The sequence below is a fragment of the Mangifera indica genome, chromosome 3 (genome assembly GCF_011075055.1).
Source record: "Mangifera indica cultivar Alphonso chromosome 3, CATAS_Mindica_2.1, whole genome shotgun sequence".
NCBI classification, from domain to species: domain Eukaryota; kingdom Viridiplantae; phylum Streptophyta; class Magnoliopsida; order Sapindales; family Anacardiaceae; genus Mangifera; species Mangifera indica.
Genome location: NC_058139.1, coordinates 9,895,668 through 9,915,416, shown reverse-complemented (window position 1 = coordinate 9,915,416; position 19,749 = coordinate 9,895,668). Strand labels below are relative to the sequence as shown.

The 19,749-nt window shown below is 32.4% G+C and overlaps 2 protein-coding genes across 4 annotated transcripts; both read right to left on the bottom strand.

The window, feature by feature from the left end:
* Nucleotides 1-4,779: 4,779 nt before the first annotated feature.
* Nucleotides 4,780-19,749, bottom strand: LOC123211783 (CSC1-like protein At4g02900). 3 transcript variants are annotated; one of them, XM_044630677.1, is made up of 12 exons: nucleotides 19,436-19,749; nucleotides 19,136-19,285; nucleotides 18,630-18,765; nucleotides 17,424-17,525; nucleotides 17,076-17,192; nucleotides 16,891-16,971; nucleotides 15,169-15,509; nucleotides 14,325-14,570; nucleotides 13,657-13,981; nucleotides 12,843-13,076; nucleotides 11,993-12,183; nucleotides 4,780-4,816 (listed from the first exon to the last, which is right to left on the bottom strand). In XM_044630677.1, exons 1-12 carry the CDS (start codon nucleotides 19,747-19,749, stop codon nucleotides 4,780-4,782), a joined length of 2,274 nt encoding a protein of 757 aa, XP_044486612.1. The 3 variants fall into 3 exon arrangements, with proteins under 3 accessions (XP_044486612.1, XP_044486613.1, XP_044486610.1); XM_044630678.1 differs by lacking the exon at nucleotides 4,780-4,816 and having other exon boundaries at nucleotides 11,944-12,183; nucleotides 15,169-15,501; nucleotides 16,883-16,971; XM_044630675.1 differs by lacking the exon at nucleotides 4,780-4,816 and having other exon boundaries at nucleotides 11,944-12,183.
* On the bottom strand, nucleotides 6,230-8,896 carry LOC123211784. The gene is made up of 2 exons (XM_044630679.1): nucleotides 7,529-8,896; nucleotides 6,230-6,587 (listed from the first exon to the last, which is right to left on the bottom strand). The coding sequence occupies exon 1, from the start codon at nucleotides 8,799-8,801 to the stop codon at nucleotides 7,533-7,535; it is 1,269 nt and encodes a 422-aa protein (XP_044486614.1). The 5' UTR covers nucleotides 8,802-8,896; the 3' UTR covers nucleotides 6,230-6,587; nucleotides 7,529-7,532.

Below are 19,749 nucleotides of genomic sequence, written 5' to 3'. Positions count from 1 at the left end.
CTAAGATCCTCACTTATAAAAAATAATTTGTATACTTTCATGTAACTTTAATCTTTTTTAGAATTTATATTTTTATAAATAAATTACTTAAAATATAAAAAGTTTGAATTATTACTTTTTTTTTTTATAATTCAAGTATTCAGGAAAACATGACATAGACAATAAATTTTAATACAAGATATTTTCAAATGGCTTGAATATACCCCATCGGTTAAGAGGCAATTGGGCTTTGTTTTATTAGGGTATTTCATCGTTGAAAACTGAAAACAAGAACCAATTATTGAAGATATCACCCAATTTTGTCAATCAGAATAAAGAAACTATAGATTTGTGTCGCGTATATCATAAAACATTGGAACACGAAAAAACCCAAGATGAACTCTGAGTATAATGATTTATTTTTTGTCAAGTTGGCAATCCCCAAGAACCTAGTAGTTCAATCAAATAACCTATGTAGACCCACGATTTTCATCTATGCCTGATTTGGTCATATTTTACACGCTTTATAAAAAACGACAACATTTTATGATGTTTCGCTTATTGAAAGCAACCTTATTGAAAGTAACCTTATGTGTCAACCGCATTTTATTTGTGAAAGAAAGAGTATATGAGGTATATTTGATTTCATCGAAGATATCGAACGAGAAACTCTAGTCACATGCCTTGCATGGTTTGCACAATAGGAATACTTTTTTATACTCTTTCTAGGACAAGTAGGAACTTATAATAAATTTTAAATTAAATTCATAAAACAATTTAATAAAATTTTTAATCAAATTATTTTGTGTTTTATACTCAACTAAATCAATCTAAAAAACTATAATTTTATCTAATTTGATTTATAATTCAAGCATATAAAAAAAAATATAATATTATTAAAAAAATATGTTATTAATCATATTTTTAATATTATATTTGTTTATATATCTTTGTAGAGTTTTTTAAATTTTAATTATTTTTAGTGTCAAAATTATCTCAAACTCAACACATTAAAAATTATAAATATATATTATTATTTATGTAATTAAATGTATTATTAATTGTGAATAAAGAAAGTGAAATGTTCATCAATGTATATGTGGACATTTGGAAAATCAAAGGACATGAGTATAAATGAATGCATAATGTCATTGAGAGATTGGACGAATGAGAAATCGTTAGGACAATTGCTAGCTAAATTTACTCAATATATAAAATATGAACCCCTAAGAATAAGCTATGTGCCTAACGTGTTTTTTTTTAATATTGTTTTGTGCAATATATAAGATATGAATCACCGAGAATAAGCTATGTGCATAATGTGTCTTTTTATATTGTTTTGTAGGTAGAAGATGAATGAACAAGGCTATAGGAGCAGAGCAAATCAATTCATATGGATGCATGAGGAGAGGTATATTTGTCTTTCATTATGTTCATGATGATTTGTACATATACCATGCACATTTTTGTTATAAAAGTACTCACATACTGATATTTTGAGTTTCTGAAAGGTTCGAACTCAAAACTTCTCTACAAAAATTTTAATACTTTACTAATTTTTCTAGTAGAATATTTTGTGGTAAAAATAATTTTAAATATTTTGTGACTTAAAAAATGGTCACCAATTCTTTTTCAGTTAAGAATTCTTAATCTGAAATCTATTTCCTTTTTTAGTTTTTTCTTTTTTTCTTTTGTTTTTAAAGCACTTATTCTATTTTCTACATGATTCTTTTATCACTTGAAAGATGAGGAAGAAGAGAGAAAAAAAGAGAATTTCTGCATAAAAGTAGAATGAGGGGTATTTTAGAAAAGTTGATTACTGTTGTGGTATATTTGTTTAAGTTTTAGAATGAGTGAAATTTATGTATACACGAATTACAATAAGGGTAAAAATTCCAATTTCCCTTCATATAAATAACAAAATTTTTATATAAAATCCAAATAATAATATATTCAACAACATTGTATAATAAAAAATAAAAGTATCCAAATACTAAAGCTACTAAATATGAAATTCATTGAGACCGTAATCACAAAGAGGAAATGGTTGACAATACCAAAGATGATCACAACTAAATAAAATGAATTATACTAGATAATATTATATGTTGAGTAGCAACTCGTATGGAACTATATAATATGCTAGATATCTGTTCCATTTGTGACAAGAAGATTTCTTGAAACAAAGTTTGAAATGAATTAGTTTAATAAGATAAGATATAGTTACTAGTGAAAGATATGGTCTAAATATATATATTTACATATTGACATAGTCCATGTTTACATGGGAATAATTACAAAATCAAAATGAAAACAAACAAGCCACTCTCCCTTCTTCTCTATTTAAATATTGAAAAAGATAGTAAGTACCATCCACAACATCCAAAAGTCCCAAAGTATCAAGCCTAAACCTCCATAAGAGTTTAGTTTAAAAAAAAAAAAAAAAGGAAGGATAGTAATTAATTACTCCTAAGCTTAAAATTGCTTCTTCCTTGTTTGTCTACCCACACCACATCTATTGCATTTGATAATTATTATTATAATTATCATATCTTCAGTTTTGAGATGTCCGCCCTTAGGCGAGAAGCTATTTGACCAAAAAAAAAAAAAAAAGGACTAGCTTTAAATAGTCTGTACAAGGGCAGAGTTAACATGGACTTCTCAAGTATTAGATATGGAAAACTCAAGAAAAATGGAACACCATATTTTCTTTGCCATCTAAGCTAAAGCAGGCACATTCAAGGGCACAAATCTCTTGGCTAAATAATCAAACTTAAATGACATAACAGGTTACACAGTAGACTCTTATTAACAGCTTCAATTCAACTTAGTGTGGACAAACATAATGGTGATCATCGTACTATTAAGATTCAAAAAATAAACAAAAACAGTTTAATAGGCCAATACCAAACCAAACTGAACTTAACGGGGCACCAAATCCACTAGGGCATGTTTTTCTTATATTTATAAACATGAATTCTCCTAAAAAAATGAGTTCGAAACTCATCAAATCTACTGTCACAATTGTCCCAATAAGGGTTGAAAACTAAAGTTCTAAACTACTGAATTCCAGTCTTAATCCTAACCCCAACCCCAACACCAGGGGTTACTTCATTACAAACATCACAATTCAACTTAACAAAAATGTAAAACTAATTGTGGATTCTTATTATAAAAACAATGATTATCAGATCCTCAATAACAAGAAATAAGATGGAAGTATCGGTAATTGGGTTTATTGAGCCTTTGATGGGAAGACTCAATAAATTATTATAAAAGCAGGTGATGACCCATTTCCCAATGCACATGACTATTCATCCATAAAAATATTATCATTTGGGAGCATATAGGGAAGGAAGACCAGTTTCACATATTGAAAAACAATATAATTCGTAATGGATTCAATATCAATTATAGCGCATCAAGTTTGTCTAATTCCCTTACCATTAGTATTCTATAATCTATTTGTAAACAAATCAATATTAGTTATTGAATTGAAAATTGAATGAATACACAAATACATTGGTGAAAATTTGAGTAGTTTAATATAACATTTGGTATCAGAGCCTACTGCATATATATAGGTTATAAAATCTATTTAATGAAATATAAATTGGTATTTTTGTTCAATTTCATTTTAGGTAAATTCTCCCTTACTTGTTGTGACAGGATTGATAAGTCCTTCATGACAAAAGTTATTACTAGCTTGTCTCACATCTTTGCTTGCAAGTGTAATAGAGAGAATTTCATCTCTCACAACAACTGATTGTCCATGAGTCTTTTAACAGTTTAGTGATGGAAACTTTCTGTCCTGGAATCTTACCATGAAACCGGTTTGGTTTTGTGAGGCTCCAAGGCTTGCATTTGAGTAGAATGCAATTTAATTATGAAAGTTAGCATCTCTTTGATCCCTACTCTAGTTGCCCTAATTTATGGAACCTATATTTGTATGATTTTATTTGTCAAGATTTAGTGTTTTCAAAGTCACTGGACCTCGTCTTATTACATTTAGCCTCTTAAATTTGTACTAGCTTACCCAGGCAAGATTAAGCTTCTTACACTAGTCCTCACTTCCTTCAGTTTTACAAAATCAATACCTCTGAATTTTGCCATGGTTGAACCTCCTACTACAGTAAATGTGAATATCCAAGTCTTTGTGCCCCATCAATTCTTCCATTCAATCATGAAGTATTGATTCACATTTATTATAACACAAAGTGCAACCAAGGCAAAATCTGAAACATTGATTTTGTAAAACTAAAGGAAGTGAGGATTGGTGTTACAAGTTCAATTCTGTATAGGTTAGCTAGTTCAAAAATTGAAAGGCCAAAGGTAATAAGCTAAGGTTCAGTGAAAACAATAAATCCTGATTGGTAATAATCACATAAGCATAGGTTCCTCAAATTAGGGCAACTAGAGAAGAAATCAAAGGGTTGTCAACTTTCATAATTAAATTGTGTTCTACTCAAATGCAAATGTTACTGCCTTACAAAACCAAACCAGTTTCATGGTAAGATTTCAAGATGGAAAGTTTCCATCACTAAAATGTTAATAGACTCGTTGGCAATCAGTATTTGTGGGAGAAAAAATTTTCCTTATTTCACTTGCAAGCGGAGATGGTTAATGTTGTGTGAAACAAGCTAGTCAATGACATTTATCATGAAGGACTTATCAATCCTACCACGACGAATATGGGAGAACTTATAAATGTCAATGAAATGATCTTGACAAGTAAAAACATTGAGGATAAATCTCTTGAAACAAAAAACTCTATTGGAATTAATGCTATCAAAATTGATGTTAGGAAAAGTTTTCTAAAGGTCTATTGGAATTAATGCTATCAAAATTGATGTTAGGAAAAGTTTTCTAAAGGTTTTTATATCTCTTAGAGAGCACACAGGTTTAAACTGCAGATTTTGGGTCTGTAAAAGAGAGAATTTGATAAAGAATATCGTCTGGTAAGTTGCTAAGACCATTATCATTGCATTTTTGAACTCTATTTTCCTCCTCACTATTTTGATTAAGGGATTTTTGCACTAAAACAAATGTTGGTGGGATCAATGTTTTACTCTAAAAATTTATGGGAAGAATAGGAGATGTAGAAGAAAAAGGATTAAAGAATGAGAAGGAAGAAGAAGATAATTTACCCAAAAAAGAGAAAGAGAAAGGGAAAGGTGAAAAATGTGAGAACTACTTACCAAAAAAATAGTGAGAGGTGATTGGCTTTTTCTTTCATGAAATTTGAATTTGTTATCTAAAAATTGGAGAATAAATTAATTATATATAAAAGTAAGCTTGCCTATAAAGGCAAGACGACATAGTAGGTAGGTTGAAAAGTGTAGTTTTGTTAGAAAAATAAAACATAAATAAATTTAATTTGAATAATTAAAAATAATAATAACAAAAACAAGTTATATTGAATGAAATAAACTTGTAATTTACAAAATTATAGATATGGGAAGTTTCTTATAAGAACATAATATACATACTTAATTAAGTTATGTAAAGCAATTGCTTAATTAAAAGGTAAATAAATGCAGAATCTGATAGCATTTGGACTAAGGAAAACGTGGCAACTTCTTGTTATGCATGATTTTGTGTCTTGACAATTGCCATCTATGTTTGGTGGTGTTGCTTCTTGAAAACTTAGATTCCTTTTCTAATTCTTTGTTTTCATAACGTCAATATTTTTCTCCTAATCCTTTTTAAAATATCGAAAATAATAAACAACTATATTACTGCCATAAATGTAACGTTTATTTTTATCTGTGGCAAACATGCTTGCCACACCATAATAATGACCTGGCTGCTGATGGGCTCTCTACATTGTCGTACATAATTATTCTGTTTGGATGGTGAGTTACTGACCATTTTTCGAAGTTCTATTCTACTCCAAAATTATTATCGAGGTAAATGCTTTCTAAAATTTATGGGTACATATCATCTCTTCACGGATTGAATAATAACCTCAATAGTCAATACATGGTTATGCATGGCTCAAGGGATTATGCAATGAAAATATGGAGCCATCTATATTTTGTTTTGCCCTCACTTTTAGGACATTAATTCAAACTACACTAAGTATGTGGTTGAATTGCATGGGAAATGAATTGGTGGCTGAATACATAACAGAGTGTATGCTTTCACCATGTCAAGTTTTGGTTAGGACAAAAAAGGCATTTGATCATTAATCTCCATTTTATCAGCCAGGATACAGTAACTACTGAAGTAAATGAATTGCAGTTTCAGCTGCGACAATACCAAAGTTTCAGATGATTTTATATACTCAAGTTCTTAATGAAATTGTTAAATAACATTACGGAGAACTAAGCAGATTAGGGGAATAATAACAAGTGAAGATGGGTATTCTCTTCATGAACTCTCAACGAAAACTTAGAAACAAAGTGTGAACTTCGATTGTCCATAGTTATTCATTCTTAAAGGAAAGGGATGAGTTCCTGATTGCATCAACATTACCAGCTATAATCTAAGTTGTTAGTTATCGCCAAGGTGTGAAGACTTTTAGAATCCAAGGTTTCTGTTTATCTTGCTTTAAATGTGTTAGATGTCTTCCAAAATCCCAACTGCTACAAACTTAGGGCTGCCTCCTGCATCAATACAAGCAAAATCATTTAATTGGTAGGACAAAAATGGGTTCATGGAACAGAATGTCACATGTTCAACCACTATAATATGCGACTAATTTAATCAAGTGGTGCATTTTCTTCCTGATGAAGCTCTGTATCACTGGAATTAAGAATTTTAGAGTCAGCATGACAGTCAATTGGCAAGGCGTGGATGCTGATATTATCTAAGCAACCAAATATTGTTTAAAATGGAAAAATCAGGGTGAATGTACAAGCAAATGGAGGGATATTACTCCTATTAGCATGGACTCACCAGAGAAGATCAGGTCGAAGCAACTTTTCATGCTAGCATACAAGATTTGTTTTGCTCAGTAATTCAGTTGCCTGAAAACTATAATAAATTTTGCTGCAGCAATACCATACATTGATGCCAAGATTTGCCTAGCATACAATCTTTAGTTTCTTATTTATTTCTGAAACTCTTAAGTGAGCCAAGCCCTATTATCCGTCCATTTTGAACCAAAGAACATGCACAAATAGTTGAGAAGATCTTATCTAATGTGAATCAACTAATTAACAATGAATGCAAAATAGCCATCTGAGCTGAAGTATTCTAAAGAAGCATACAAAGAAGTTCCACAACAAAGTTGCTGCTCGAAACATAATTGCCATATAATGTAAAGCTGAGGTCTGAGAATGATATAATGGATTACAACGCTTTCTAATATTGGCACTACCCAAGTCTGTGACATAATTTGAAGCTCAAAACAAAGTCTTCAAATATTAGCACTTTGAAGCAAATATACATCAAATGTATAGCTCAGGTCTGAGGATCATATGATGGATTACAACGCTTTCTAATATACACAACCCAAGTCTCTGACACGATTTAAAAAGAGATCAATTATATACATATGCAATATAAGGAGAGCACTAAGAAATAGCAAATTTGCATGTCAAACCTTGCTAAGACGAAGCAGCAGCCATAATAGCTTTCTGCAACTCAGACTCCAAATCACTAGCCTGACTCACAGACTTCACCTCTGTTTTGCCATTCCCTTCACTATTCTTCTTGCTCCCCCGCCTCTCAAGCTCACCAAAACTTTCACTTGAAGATGGAAACACCTTCTTCCCAGTACTATCACTGACTCCATTAAAACTCCTTGCCTCAGGAAAACTCTCACTTGAAGATGGAAAGACCTTCCCAATTCTATCACTTGCTCCACGATAAGGCCTAGCGGAAACTGCCATTCTCATATCCTCCAGACATTGTTTCATTTCCCTGTTCTCCTTCTCCAATAATTCCAAATCTCTGCTCATCCAAAAACACATTCCCTTCAACAACTCCGAATCACCCACACTCTCAGTATTCCTCTTCTTCACTTCTTCTACCTTCTCAACTCTCTCAATCCCAATCTTATTTACAGTTAAATATGGCATTCTGACCTCCGAATTCGCCGGCAAATTCACTCCCCACCTCAAATTAATCTTTACCCCTTTCGTCAGAGGCAAAACACTTTTTGCCTTCACAGAAATTCCACTCAACAGTCCACTTCTTGCACCATTTTTCAGCTCCAATACCCTCTCTTTAACAAACCCAATTCCATCAGCTGAATGAACCCCATTAAAAATACTAGGCTTCGTATTCCCAAACCCATATTCACTACCACTATACGGCTCCAATTTGACATTTTGCCAACCGAACGCCTCATTCACAGCCGACCCACTTGCAAAATCAGAATTCGAAGGAGATCCGGATTGCACGTCGGCCGCGGAAACAAAGCGGGACCCTGAATTTCTAGGGCTAGGGTTTGCAGAGGCAGTAGTTTTATGCAACGAAAAGTGGCCAAATTGGGGCTTGAAATGGAGCCAAAAGGTAGGGGAAATAGTCGAGGGATTGGTGGAGGAAAGAGAGAAGTGGGCCGAGAAGATAAGAGGAGAATCCTGAGGCGAACCAAGCAAGCCAAGGCCTGATTTCAGAGAGGCAGAGAAAGGGGCAGCTAAGGGTGCCGTTGTATTCGAAGAGAGAGGTGTGTAGGTGAGTCTGAAAGAAGGGCCAGAAGAGAAGTTGGTGGAGAGAGAAAAAGTAAGGTGTTTAGGAGTGGCGGTTGTAGCGGTGGTGAGAGAAGAAGTGAAGGGTTGGTTGAAAATGGAAATGGGTATTTTAGCCTTTAGAAGTGGGGGTTTTTCCGTCTGTTGGTTGCAATCATCATGAAGTTTCAGAGAGAGCTTCATCTTTCTACTTTCTCGTCTCTGGGATGGAAGTTAGCCGGACCTGAACCACCCTCCAAGAGGAAGAGATGGGATTGGGCAATTTCACTTAAACCCCGTTAATTTTGGCAATGTATTGTAATTTCTCAAATTATTACTCGGAACAGTTTAATATTAGGTGAGATAGAGTTACTTGTGCGAAATAGGGTGGAAAAATAATTTAAAGTCAAATTTTAGATTAAAAAATGTTATTTATTAAATAAATTTTTATCCAAACTTTCAGGCAACTACAATTTCTCATTATATAAATTTGAAATGTCTATTTATCTACTTTTTATCTATTTTTGTTAATAAAACTATTTAATTTGATTATAGATTATTAGTTTTTTTTGTAAAATTAAAAAAATAATCCTAAACTTAATATCGATGTTAATTATCGCTTTACTTTTATTTTTATTGAAATTATATAAATATTTTTTATCCTTACCATCAATTATAATCACTGAGAAAAATCGCTAATATTAAAGATGATATTGATTGAGATAGAAACATTCAAATCATTCTTGGGTAAAAAAAAAAGTCGTCATTGATGGACATGAAGGAGTCATCGTAGAGTGTGAGAGCATGATCACCTTAACAAAGAAAATTTGGCAAAGGAGAGAGACAAGACATGATTATAGCGAGAAAAGAGTTATCAACATACCCATTATTGGCAAAGAGGTAAGATTTGTCAAACCTGACTTTTGGAAAATCGATTAAGATCGGATCTAGCCAAACATGACAACTTGATTAACAATATTGGCAATAACAAAAATGGACGAAGAAGAGGGAAAAGAGAAAAGAGTAAGAGTAAGGGGGAAAAATGAAAATATAAAATAGTAAAGGAAAAGAGAAATAGAAAATTTTATACAAAATGACCTTCTTACCCTTTTACATAATGATTTTCATTAATCAAGTGGATAATGGGTGCGAAAATTAATTTTCCCAACTTAAATGGTGAATTCATTAAAGTTTGGATGAAAAATTTTTTCAACCAAAAATATATGCTATATAAGTATTTATAAATAATTATTATTTTAAATTAAATAAACTAAAAAATCTAAGGATTTGCAAGCACAAGGGCAGGGGTAAGTATTTCATTCCATTCCTTCCTAAGGGTACCTGGGCCTGTCAATCGATTATACTGAATTGAGTCTAGATTGTTCAAGTTTGGGTTGATAAAAAAATTTTCGCCCAAGGTTTTAGGTCTACCCATTTGAGCCTCAAATTTTGTTCAGGATAGATTAACTATAATTTTCAAGCTTCAAACTTATTTTAGGTTTGTTTATGTAATTCTAAAAACATGTGAAAACATCTCTAAACCTAACAAATACACCTTTGTTTATAATGAATTTCTGACCTTATCAAATCTCGGGCTTAAACAATCTTTATTCAAGTTCGAGTGCAACAACTAAATAAACACATTTTTTTGTACAGGTTCACTCAAGTTTCAAATTTTGTTTGGTTCAAAACAAATAGCTAACATATTCCTACTCTAAAAACCCCGTAACTTGGACAAAGGATAAAAAAAAAGGTAATATTTTAATAAGGATAAAACTAGTTTTGAAGGAACATAACCTTATCCATGTTTATGGGTGAATATAAACCAAACCAAACCCAAACACCCTCTAGCTCCATTTGTGGACTGACTAGAGTATCTCCAGAGATTCTTGTAAATCAATTAAAGAAGATTCGTGTAGCGATGGACATGACAATGATGGTAAAGGTGAATCTTTGGCTACAATGCCTGCCCAGAAGGTAATCACCTTCAACTTCTATAACTTTATCAACAACGTGAGCTGTAAATGGATGTGGTGGTGTTTATGTGAAAAAAAGCTCAACAAAGATGGAGGTGAAAGGAGAAAAAAAATTTCAGTTGGGTTCATAATTTTCATACTTGATTGGATGTTGACCTGAAGAAGGGGTTGGTTTGGTCACTCATCCGTAAGAACAACGAAGTATTTAAACAAATATTAAAAATAATATTTAAAAACAATTTTACATATTTAATCATTATGTATAAAATCCAAATAATATTTACATGTCATATGATATACATATGTAAGATTTTTTTATTTTTCTTATAACATCTAAAAGATATATTAAATATATTGATAAAATTATGTGTACCTAATTTTAAATATTTAATTAGATATTTAATCATATAATAATATATTATTTAAATACTTAATTAAATATTCAAAATTAGATATATATAATATTGTTTAAAATAAATAAACCTACCGTTGTATTGGTCATTTAACGTTTGAGTCTTTGCCTTTATGAAAAAAAAAGAAAAAGAAAACATTTGGGAAGTAGGAATTCTCCTAATACTCTTTAACTAACAAAGAGTAAGAATTATGTTTTGTATATCTAGCCTTGAGTATTTAATTAAGTATTATATGTGATTAAATATTAATTTATTTTAGTTAAAAATCATTTAATCATATAATGTGACATCATTTAAGTATTAAAAATTATTTAATTACATGATATAACATCATTTAAATAATAAATTAAATATTCAAAATTAAATACATATAATTTTATTGTTAAGAGTAATTTCCTAAAATTAGAGTGGAAAATTTTACACCCAAATTCTCTGTGTGAAGGTATTTAACTGTAATTATTATCGCGGTTTTTCTGCCTCTGTTGGCATCTTCTATGATCCCTTCCTTCAATATACATGATTTAGACCCAAAAAAGGGCTAAAATTTCTGTAGCTTTTCCTGAACAACAATATAACAAATGTAACGGTGAAGAAGGCAAAGAAGACAACTTTTCCAGAATAACCAAATTTCTATTGTAGGTTTCAGCAATCATGTTACATTACATACTGGTGAAATGAAAATGAATATTGTAACTTCAATAATTAAGTTGCTGTAAAGAATACTTCAGCAAAAGTAAAACAACTAAACAAAGTCCCTTTCTATAAAACCATCTAAGAGTTCTCTTACCATCATTGCTCACTCAACCTTGCACTTCGCAAACTGACTTCTAACAAGTTCACTGTATAACCATTTTCATTACCGGGTACTGACCGTTCTTTTTTCCCTTTGTATGTGCAAGGCTGATCTGGTAGCAATGCTGGAAACAAATGAGATCAAGAATAATTTCTGTGTATGTATATATATGTGTATGTATTTATGTTTCAGTGACCAGATAAATAACTAGGCTCGGGAGAAGCTTTACTACTTATATTCCTTCTTGTAGCAACAAGTGGGTCGTCTTGCTCATCCTCATTAAGCGGCTGCATCTCAGTGTCACCACCCTTGAAAACAGGATGCACATATGCATCTCGAAGATAAGCCTTTATATTTAGAGTCGGTTCTCTAGCCCGTTCAAGTGTATCCTTCACCATTGCATCCTATAGTGTGATTATATGTCAGATTCGGATCATTGTCAGCTAATCTTAATTTCAATAGAAAAATATACAGAGTACATAAGGCTTTCAATCAGAGTAATATTATATATACAAAGCAAACCTTACTAATTCATTCATATAATATGATGTGACAGTATCTGAATGAATGATTTTGAAATGAGAGAAATACTATATGTACAAACAAATCTTACTAACTGTTTTATACAACCTAATATAGCAGATGCGATTAAATGATTTTGAAATAAAAGAAATACTATATGTATAAACAAATTTTACTAACAGATTTATACAATCTGATGTGATAATATATGATGAAGCAATTTTGATGTGAGAGAAAAAATAATCAATTACATCACTTAATCTCATACTATAACCTTAGCTTATACGGATAAATTAATAAAATTTATTTATATATGTAATTTTATTCTATCATTTATGTCAATTGATCACAACAAAACTGTTCAAAATGGACGAACAAGCATGTTGTTCAAAGATTCAAAATGGATTATAATATTCACCAAAGCATGGAGGTCTCTTGTACTATTAATGATGTAAGGCAAATGGCATCACGTGTCATCGACATTCAATGTGTCCATTGCAAAACTTTGATAAATTTTCTAATTGTAATTATTGGGTCAAACCTCTAATGGAAACATCACAAACGCAGATTCAAAACGGCCCTTGCAATATTTGTGGAACCAGAAAGTCAAAACTGGAAGGGGAATGAGCACAGAATTTGCTCTCTCAGCTATCTTTGTGCTTAGCAAACCCATGAGAAGCAGTTGAGATATTATCAAATTGACAATCAGACGCCTATGCACATCAGGCCAGAATGCAGCTCCACTCTCATATAGTTGGACATACACGTTGATAACCTTGCAAAAAAAAAAGAGTAAAAAAGCAGTAATCAACAATGAACTTTGTCTAAGAAACTTTTTAAGATAACCGGAAGTACAAGCAAATATTAAACAAACATGAACTAAAAAAATTTTTATAAACTACATTTTGGAATGAAGAATGTGGTTTAGCTTGTATTGTTCACCCAAATAGAAACAATCAGTGTCCAAGATGGCAACAAAAAGAGTGGATGAAAACAACTCATCAAAGCTACTGTTATATTACTGCTAAACTGAGTGGTAAAGAATTTCAAGTTGAACTTCTATCTAATGAAAAAAATTTGTCACAACCAAGTAGAGATATGACCAATTGAACATTCAACAAAAGTGAGCATAGATTTCCATGACACTTTCATGACCATCCATGTCTCCCCATTATGAATTATAGATCTGCTTTACTGTGAAAAATCACAAGAATAAAGACAAAGTTGCAATTGCTAAAATAAGGAGTACTCTAAAAATTGAGGGACCTTATCAATAGCAATGTGAACTGTATTTATGTGCATACACAAACAGTCATTAATTGGAATTTGAAAGCATGAAAATTATATTAAGGTACCTGATGACGAAATACCAGGTATGAAAAAACAAAGAACACAATGATGAACGGAATAAGTATGGGTGCGATGACAGCATATACAAGTCCCAGCAAGAAATAGAACTGGACCCGAGGTTCACATAAAGCAAGTCTAAAGTATCCAGGATCCATTGCCTCATCCCTGTCTTGGGCTGTCTTAACCAAAAAAAAGTTCCTCAAGTGGAATATAACTAATGGTACCAATCTGAGGATCTCAGCAGCAATTCCAGCCCAACCATCAACCATTATATAGGTAATGAAGAAAGTTGCTTTCATCGGAATGGACACACCAATAGTTTTTGGAATCCTGTGGAGAAAATATAAGAGCATTTCAATTACCTACATGTTATGAGGTGATCATTATCTAAAAGTGTAATTGCAAATCAAAGGCCTGGGCACTCATATGTTGACAGGATTAATAGTCATTCAGTAATATATCATATAAAAAGATAAAAAGATACTTAGGGAAAAACATCTATGTTTCTGATAGAAAATTAAGTAATAAATTCAATGACCTACAAGTTTATCATGAATCAAAGAATTATTGGGCCACATGTCTGACCAATGCTCTACATAAAAGCATATTTAACAATATTTTAGATTGTAGAGATGTTGATATCAATGCAATTCATTTATTTTAGGCAACATACTCCGCTGGGGACCGGTTAAGAAAAACGTCAAGCTGCTGAAACGCTGTTCCTGCAATAATGCTTCCAAGAAAAACATTGACAAGAATGAACATATAATATTTATGGGCCGATCTCCTCTCCAGTGATGAAAGTGATCTAAATCCTTCAATCTGGGACATGGCCATGAGAATATATGGAAGTACAATAAGAAATATCTTCAGAGCAATCCCTGGAAGAAATCCTTGAATTATTGACTTCACAAAATCACTGCAGAAAAGAATTTCAAACAGTGTAAACTTAGACAGCCTTGAGCCTGAAAACAGCAGTACTAGTGAGAAGGGAATCAGAATATATCTTATAGTTTCATTGTCTCCTGTGACTAGGAATAAGTAGCACAAATCATCCATAATAAAAACCTTGTATCAGACTCCCCAAGTTTAACTTGTTTGGAAGTCCTTTCACCAAGTTAAATCCAACTTGAACACTGTCAGAGCTTGTCTGGTTTCATTAAGGGCACTGTACTACTTAGGATTAACAAGTAGCGTGAATGACTACATTTCCTTTCTATCTTTGTTGCTCAGAACCTTGGTGACATACCCATGTACACAAGCGTTGCTCAAAATTTTCTTTAAAAAAGTGGTGGTTAGTGAAAAAAAATGAAGATTCCATTTGTGTCATTTTGACAATTCAAGATATTCAATGATTAGAAGCGTTAGCTTTATAATGATTTAGACAATATATGAGAGGAATGCGTTACAACATTAGACTGTCTTAGCACTTTGTAAACATGGTAGCCCATCGCAAAAATAAATGAGGCATAATAAACAAGTGCCTTGTTCTTTGAGCAGTAGAAGAACAAACTTACATTTCTATAAGAGGCTCCAAGAAAGGAAAAACCTTTTTTATCTGTTCAATGTTGGCAAGGGATTGAACAAATGCAATGGGAATCATGAAAAAGAAAGTTAGGAAAAACATAGCAACAGCCATGAGAAATTTTCGGATAGTCAAATGAACATATGGTACTGAAAGATTTTCCCAATAAACGTCCCGTGGCTCGGGAGCCCACTCTGTTAACCAAATTGTAGGGTTGCTTGATTGCTGAGTCTGAGCACAGACTGCAGCTCCCCATCGAGTTTTGAATGAAACAAATGCTGCCGGAGTTATACAATTAGGGTCATTCATTATCCTCTCCCTTTCACTATTCTCCTACACATAAAAATGTCCATATTACACTTCAGGAGAAACCAAAGAAAATAAAATAGTCAGGTCATGTATATATATTTGTGAAAGTAGAAATATTAGTTAGTAACAAACACACAATAATACTAAAATGCACGCATGGTAGCAATACACTTGTTTATACTTGTGAAAACTACTAGGAATTCTAGAATACTCAAACAAATTCTCAACTTCAAAAAATAATAATAATAATAATAATAACACTCAATTCCGTTCAAATGAAAAGATAAATAGCATCACAACCTTATTGATAAGTTTTTCTCCTTCCCTGTAGAAATCAGAAAAATAAGAATATGCCTGAAGGTTCTACTGCTTGCACCAAATTGGATAATCTTCATAACAAACGAATACAACATCAAAAGAATGGGTGACATGAAGTACTAAGTCAAACATAAGATCTCTATGGGAGACTTTATGATGATAAAGATTCAAATCAATCCTTCTAGATACCAATTGGAGTCAACTAAACAAATTATTTTTCGCTTTGAATATCACTCTTGGAAATGCTGTCACTAAAATTAAGTTGCTCACTATTATATTATGTCAGCAAACTTTGTTACTCTGTTTCTATTTTAGTCAAAATCTTGGGTCACCTATGAAAAGTGGCCTTTTCCCATCCTTTAAACTACCACAGTTCCTAATGAAGGTTCCAAATCCCACTACAATCCCCTATAAAGAACAATCAGGATAGCTGTCATGCTAATTTTCTGTCTTGACAGACACTACTCTGACTTCCTATCATATTAGAGTTTTAAATCTCATCCTCTACAGTCTCTTCATTTGTACACTCTGAAATAATAATGTTCAGATTTTACTCAGATTTTCATAGAATTAGTATCTTGTATAGCTTTGCAAAGTAGACTTTTCGCTTCTACTACCACATTAGCATTAGTTTTTGCTTCCCCTTGAGCAAAATTTCTTCCTCCCCATAAACACAATCCAATGCCTAGGGCTACCCTACAATAATTCTAACATTTGATTGTGTATATAATGTTTTTTCATATTGTTATAAAATCTTTATCATTCTTCATCTTTCATTTCAAAATGAAGCATAAAAAACACCTAATTTTCATTCAGATTAATGCAGAATGAAGACAGAGAATGTTCCAATCTGAAGGTACCTCCTCTATTTATATGGCCAGGTAAACATATGAACTCTGAATGTGTTATCTAACACAAGGACCTGAGTTGAACCTCCATGTGCTTTTACCAAGTTCTTTAAATATGGCCATAACAGCAAGGGAGGTAGCAAAATAAAAACAATGAATAAAGTGATACACGACCAGCAAGCTTCTACATCAATAGAAAACCGAAGACAATTTTTTTTCTAAAACATATGCAAACTTACTTCTTGAGTCAACTTCTCAATCATTGCAGTATAATGTTCAATTGCATCCACTTGAGTTCCCCAAAGACCCCAGAAACCTGTCTATAAATGATAGAAAATGAGATGACAAAGTCAATGCTTGCAAATCAATATTTATGTACTAAGCAAATGAACAACAACAGGAAATTAAAGATGCAGTGAAGAACCTTTGTGTTTGGCTTCTTTGCAGTTCTCTCATATTTATTTTTGTAGTAGGTTAACCAATTTTGCAAAGTCTTCTTCTGTGCCACCAATGCAGCAAGCTTATTTGCATTGTAGACAATCTGGAAAATCGTAGTGAAGCTTCAGTACATTCTCAAACGTGATAACATAAAAATTAATGCATGCTCCAGAAAGAGCTCTCAAAATTAAAGAAAGTCCTATCAAAGAGAAAGTTCCTTATCCCTACTACAAGGTGAGTCTGATTTCATTTAACTAACTTACTAGCTGCACTACACATGATCAGATCATAAATCAAACTACTATGATTAATACAGCCTGAGAAAGAATCATACCTGATGAGTAAGATAATGATCAGGATGATTTACGCAGAAGAAATGTTGGACATGCTCAGTAACAGATTCATCCAGATCAGGAGGAATGTTTCTCACAAGAACCTGCCAAGCGTATTTCAATTTATAATCAGAAAGCCATGATAATAAATAAAATGGAAAGTTCCTCGTCAGAGCAACAGATGCTCTCATAGACAAGAACAAATACCTATGTTGACATATTGCTTCAATCCAGATATGGAGCCTAAAAAAACCAAAAACTAACTTACACCAAGTTTTCCATCAAATAGAGACAATAAGTGTCATAGATTAATTTAGTCATTTAAATTTTCATCTTAGGTAGGCTTGATTTCAAGGTTGTTGTCGACTTCTGTTTTATTGCTGTATTAGACTTTGACTTGTATACAAAAAGGGCCTTTAATCGCTTTGTTTTGTGAACTTTGATGATGTATTGAAATTTTAATGGTATCTGTTTCCCCAATTTCTTCTTTTCTCTATTTTCTCTACATCAATAAGAGAATAAGGAAGAACACAAATTAAATTTAGAAGAGAACAGCATACAAAATATATATAATATAAGAAATTGAAATGACAAATCAAAACAGTAGGCGGAATGCTTTTGATGAAAATTGTTTGATTGTTTATAGCCAAAGAATTGATGTTTTATTAAAGAGTTAGAAGCTGAAGTTTAAATAAACCCTAAAATTAATGTCTCACTGTTTTCTTCTTATATAGATTATCAGTGTGGCAGGGATCCAATTTTGATAACGTGCACCAATTGAATAACAATATGGACAGATCTTGTGCATCACTGTCAAATACCGTCGGTAAGATTCTCCATCATATGCATCTTAAATCTGAAAAACAATGTGAGCAATTCTGATGTAACTCTTAACTCCTTCAAATCATTTAACGTTAGACAGTAATCTGCAAATCACTTGAAATGTAACCACTCATCCAATATAATTAGTTAAGTCCACAGATAGCCATTGGATAGAATATGTTAATCTCTCTACATAGCTGCCTTCTATTAATATCTAACTTATTTTAAAAATCAGCAAATGTGGTAGAATTCCCAAACCCTGTATTTATTTAGAAGTTAGAAAACAGGGCATACGATTCTCTAATATATTTGTCTGGCACACTAACACAGATAGACAACGTAGCAACACTAGCGTTAATCTGAAATTAAAAGGCCAACAAACTCACAGTGAATTGATCAGGGCGACGATTTTCAGATTCCAGAAATCTCAACCTCATATCTGATATTATCTTATACTCCTCGTGAAGCACATAGCATGTCCAAAATGTGAAGACATAGGACATAGCTATATGTGCATATAGCCTGAAAAACATGAAATAGAAGTGGAACTCATATAACAACACAAGTTCCTATTGACAGAGAAAAGTCAAAAGAAAAAGAAGGCATTTATGATTAGTGAGACTCAACTCTAAGATTCTTGCAAGTCTCCATAACACAGCTCAGATATAAAACAGTCTAGGAGTTACTTCCAGGACGATTCATTGCACTCACTAAAATTTCTTTCAACACTAACATATATACAGTACGTAATTATTACGATAAGGCAAGGCAAGTTGTAATCGCAGTATAAGTCAAAATAGAACACAATTACATTCTATTTCAGTTCAAATATTACAAAGTGCCAGCATGTCACAGTGAAGTTACAGAAGAGAGAACATAAAGCGCTCCTCACCTGTTTGATCCAGATGCAACATTGGATATCGAGAGCTTGTCAACATCATCAAATGTTAAGTGTTCGCTGTGCTTTAATGTCTTTCCTGTCCAATTGACTGGCACTAAAACCAGAAAAGAAAGTACAGCTAGGGGGACAAAGATTTTAATGCTGCAAATTAGAAGATTCATCTATATCATCAAATGTTCAATCCATTATAGATAATTTTACATATATATGTATGTATGTATGTATGTATGTATGTATGTATGTATACAAATGAAACAGTAGACTTGTATCAATGAATCAGATTTAACGCACCCAAGTAGGTAAATCCTGATTTGTACAACAGAATCTAGTCCGGCGTGATCAATAAGTTCACTTTCAGGCATTTTGAGTGCTTGAGGCATCCAATTTAAGAACCTTATATAGGTTCTTAAATCTAAGTTAACAAATTTGTTCACAAATGTTCCGGAATGTGTTGGACTAGCTCTAACCCCCTTGCGATACCATTTAGGGAAGTAAACTCTATCATTTATCGGTTGAAGTCGTAGAAATGCAAATGCCACAAGAAATGCAAATGCCGATAGAAGATTAATAGCTGCGGCAAGCCCGATCTCTTTGAGACTCGCCAT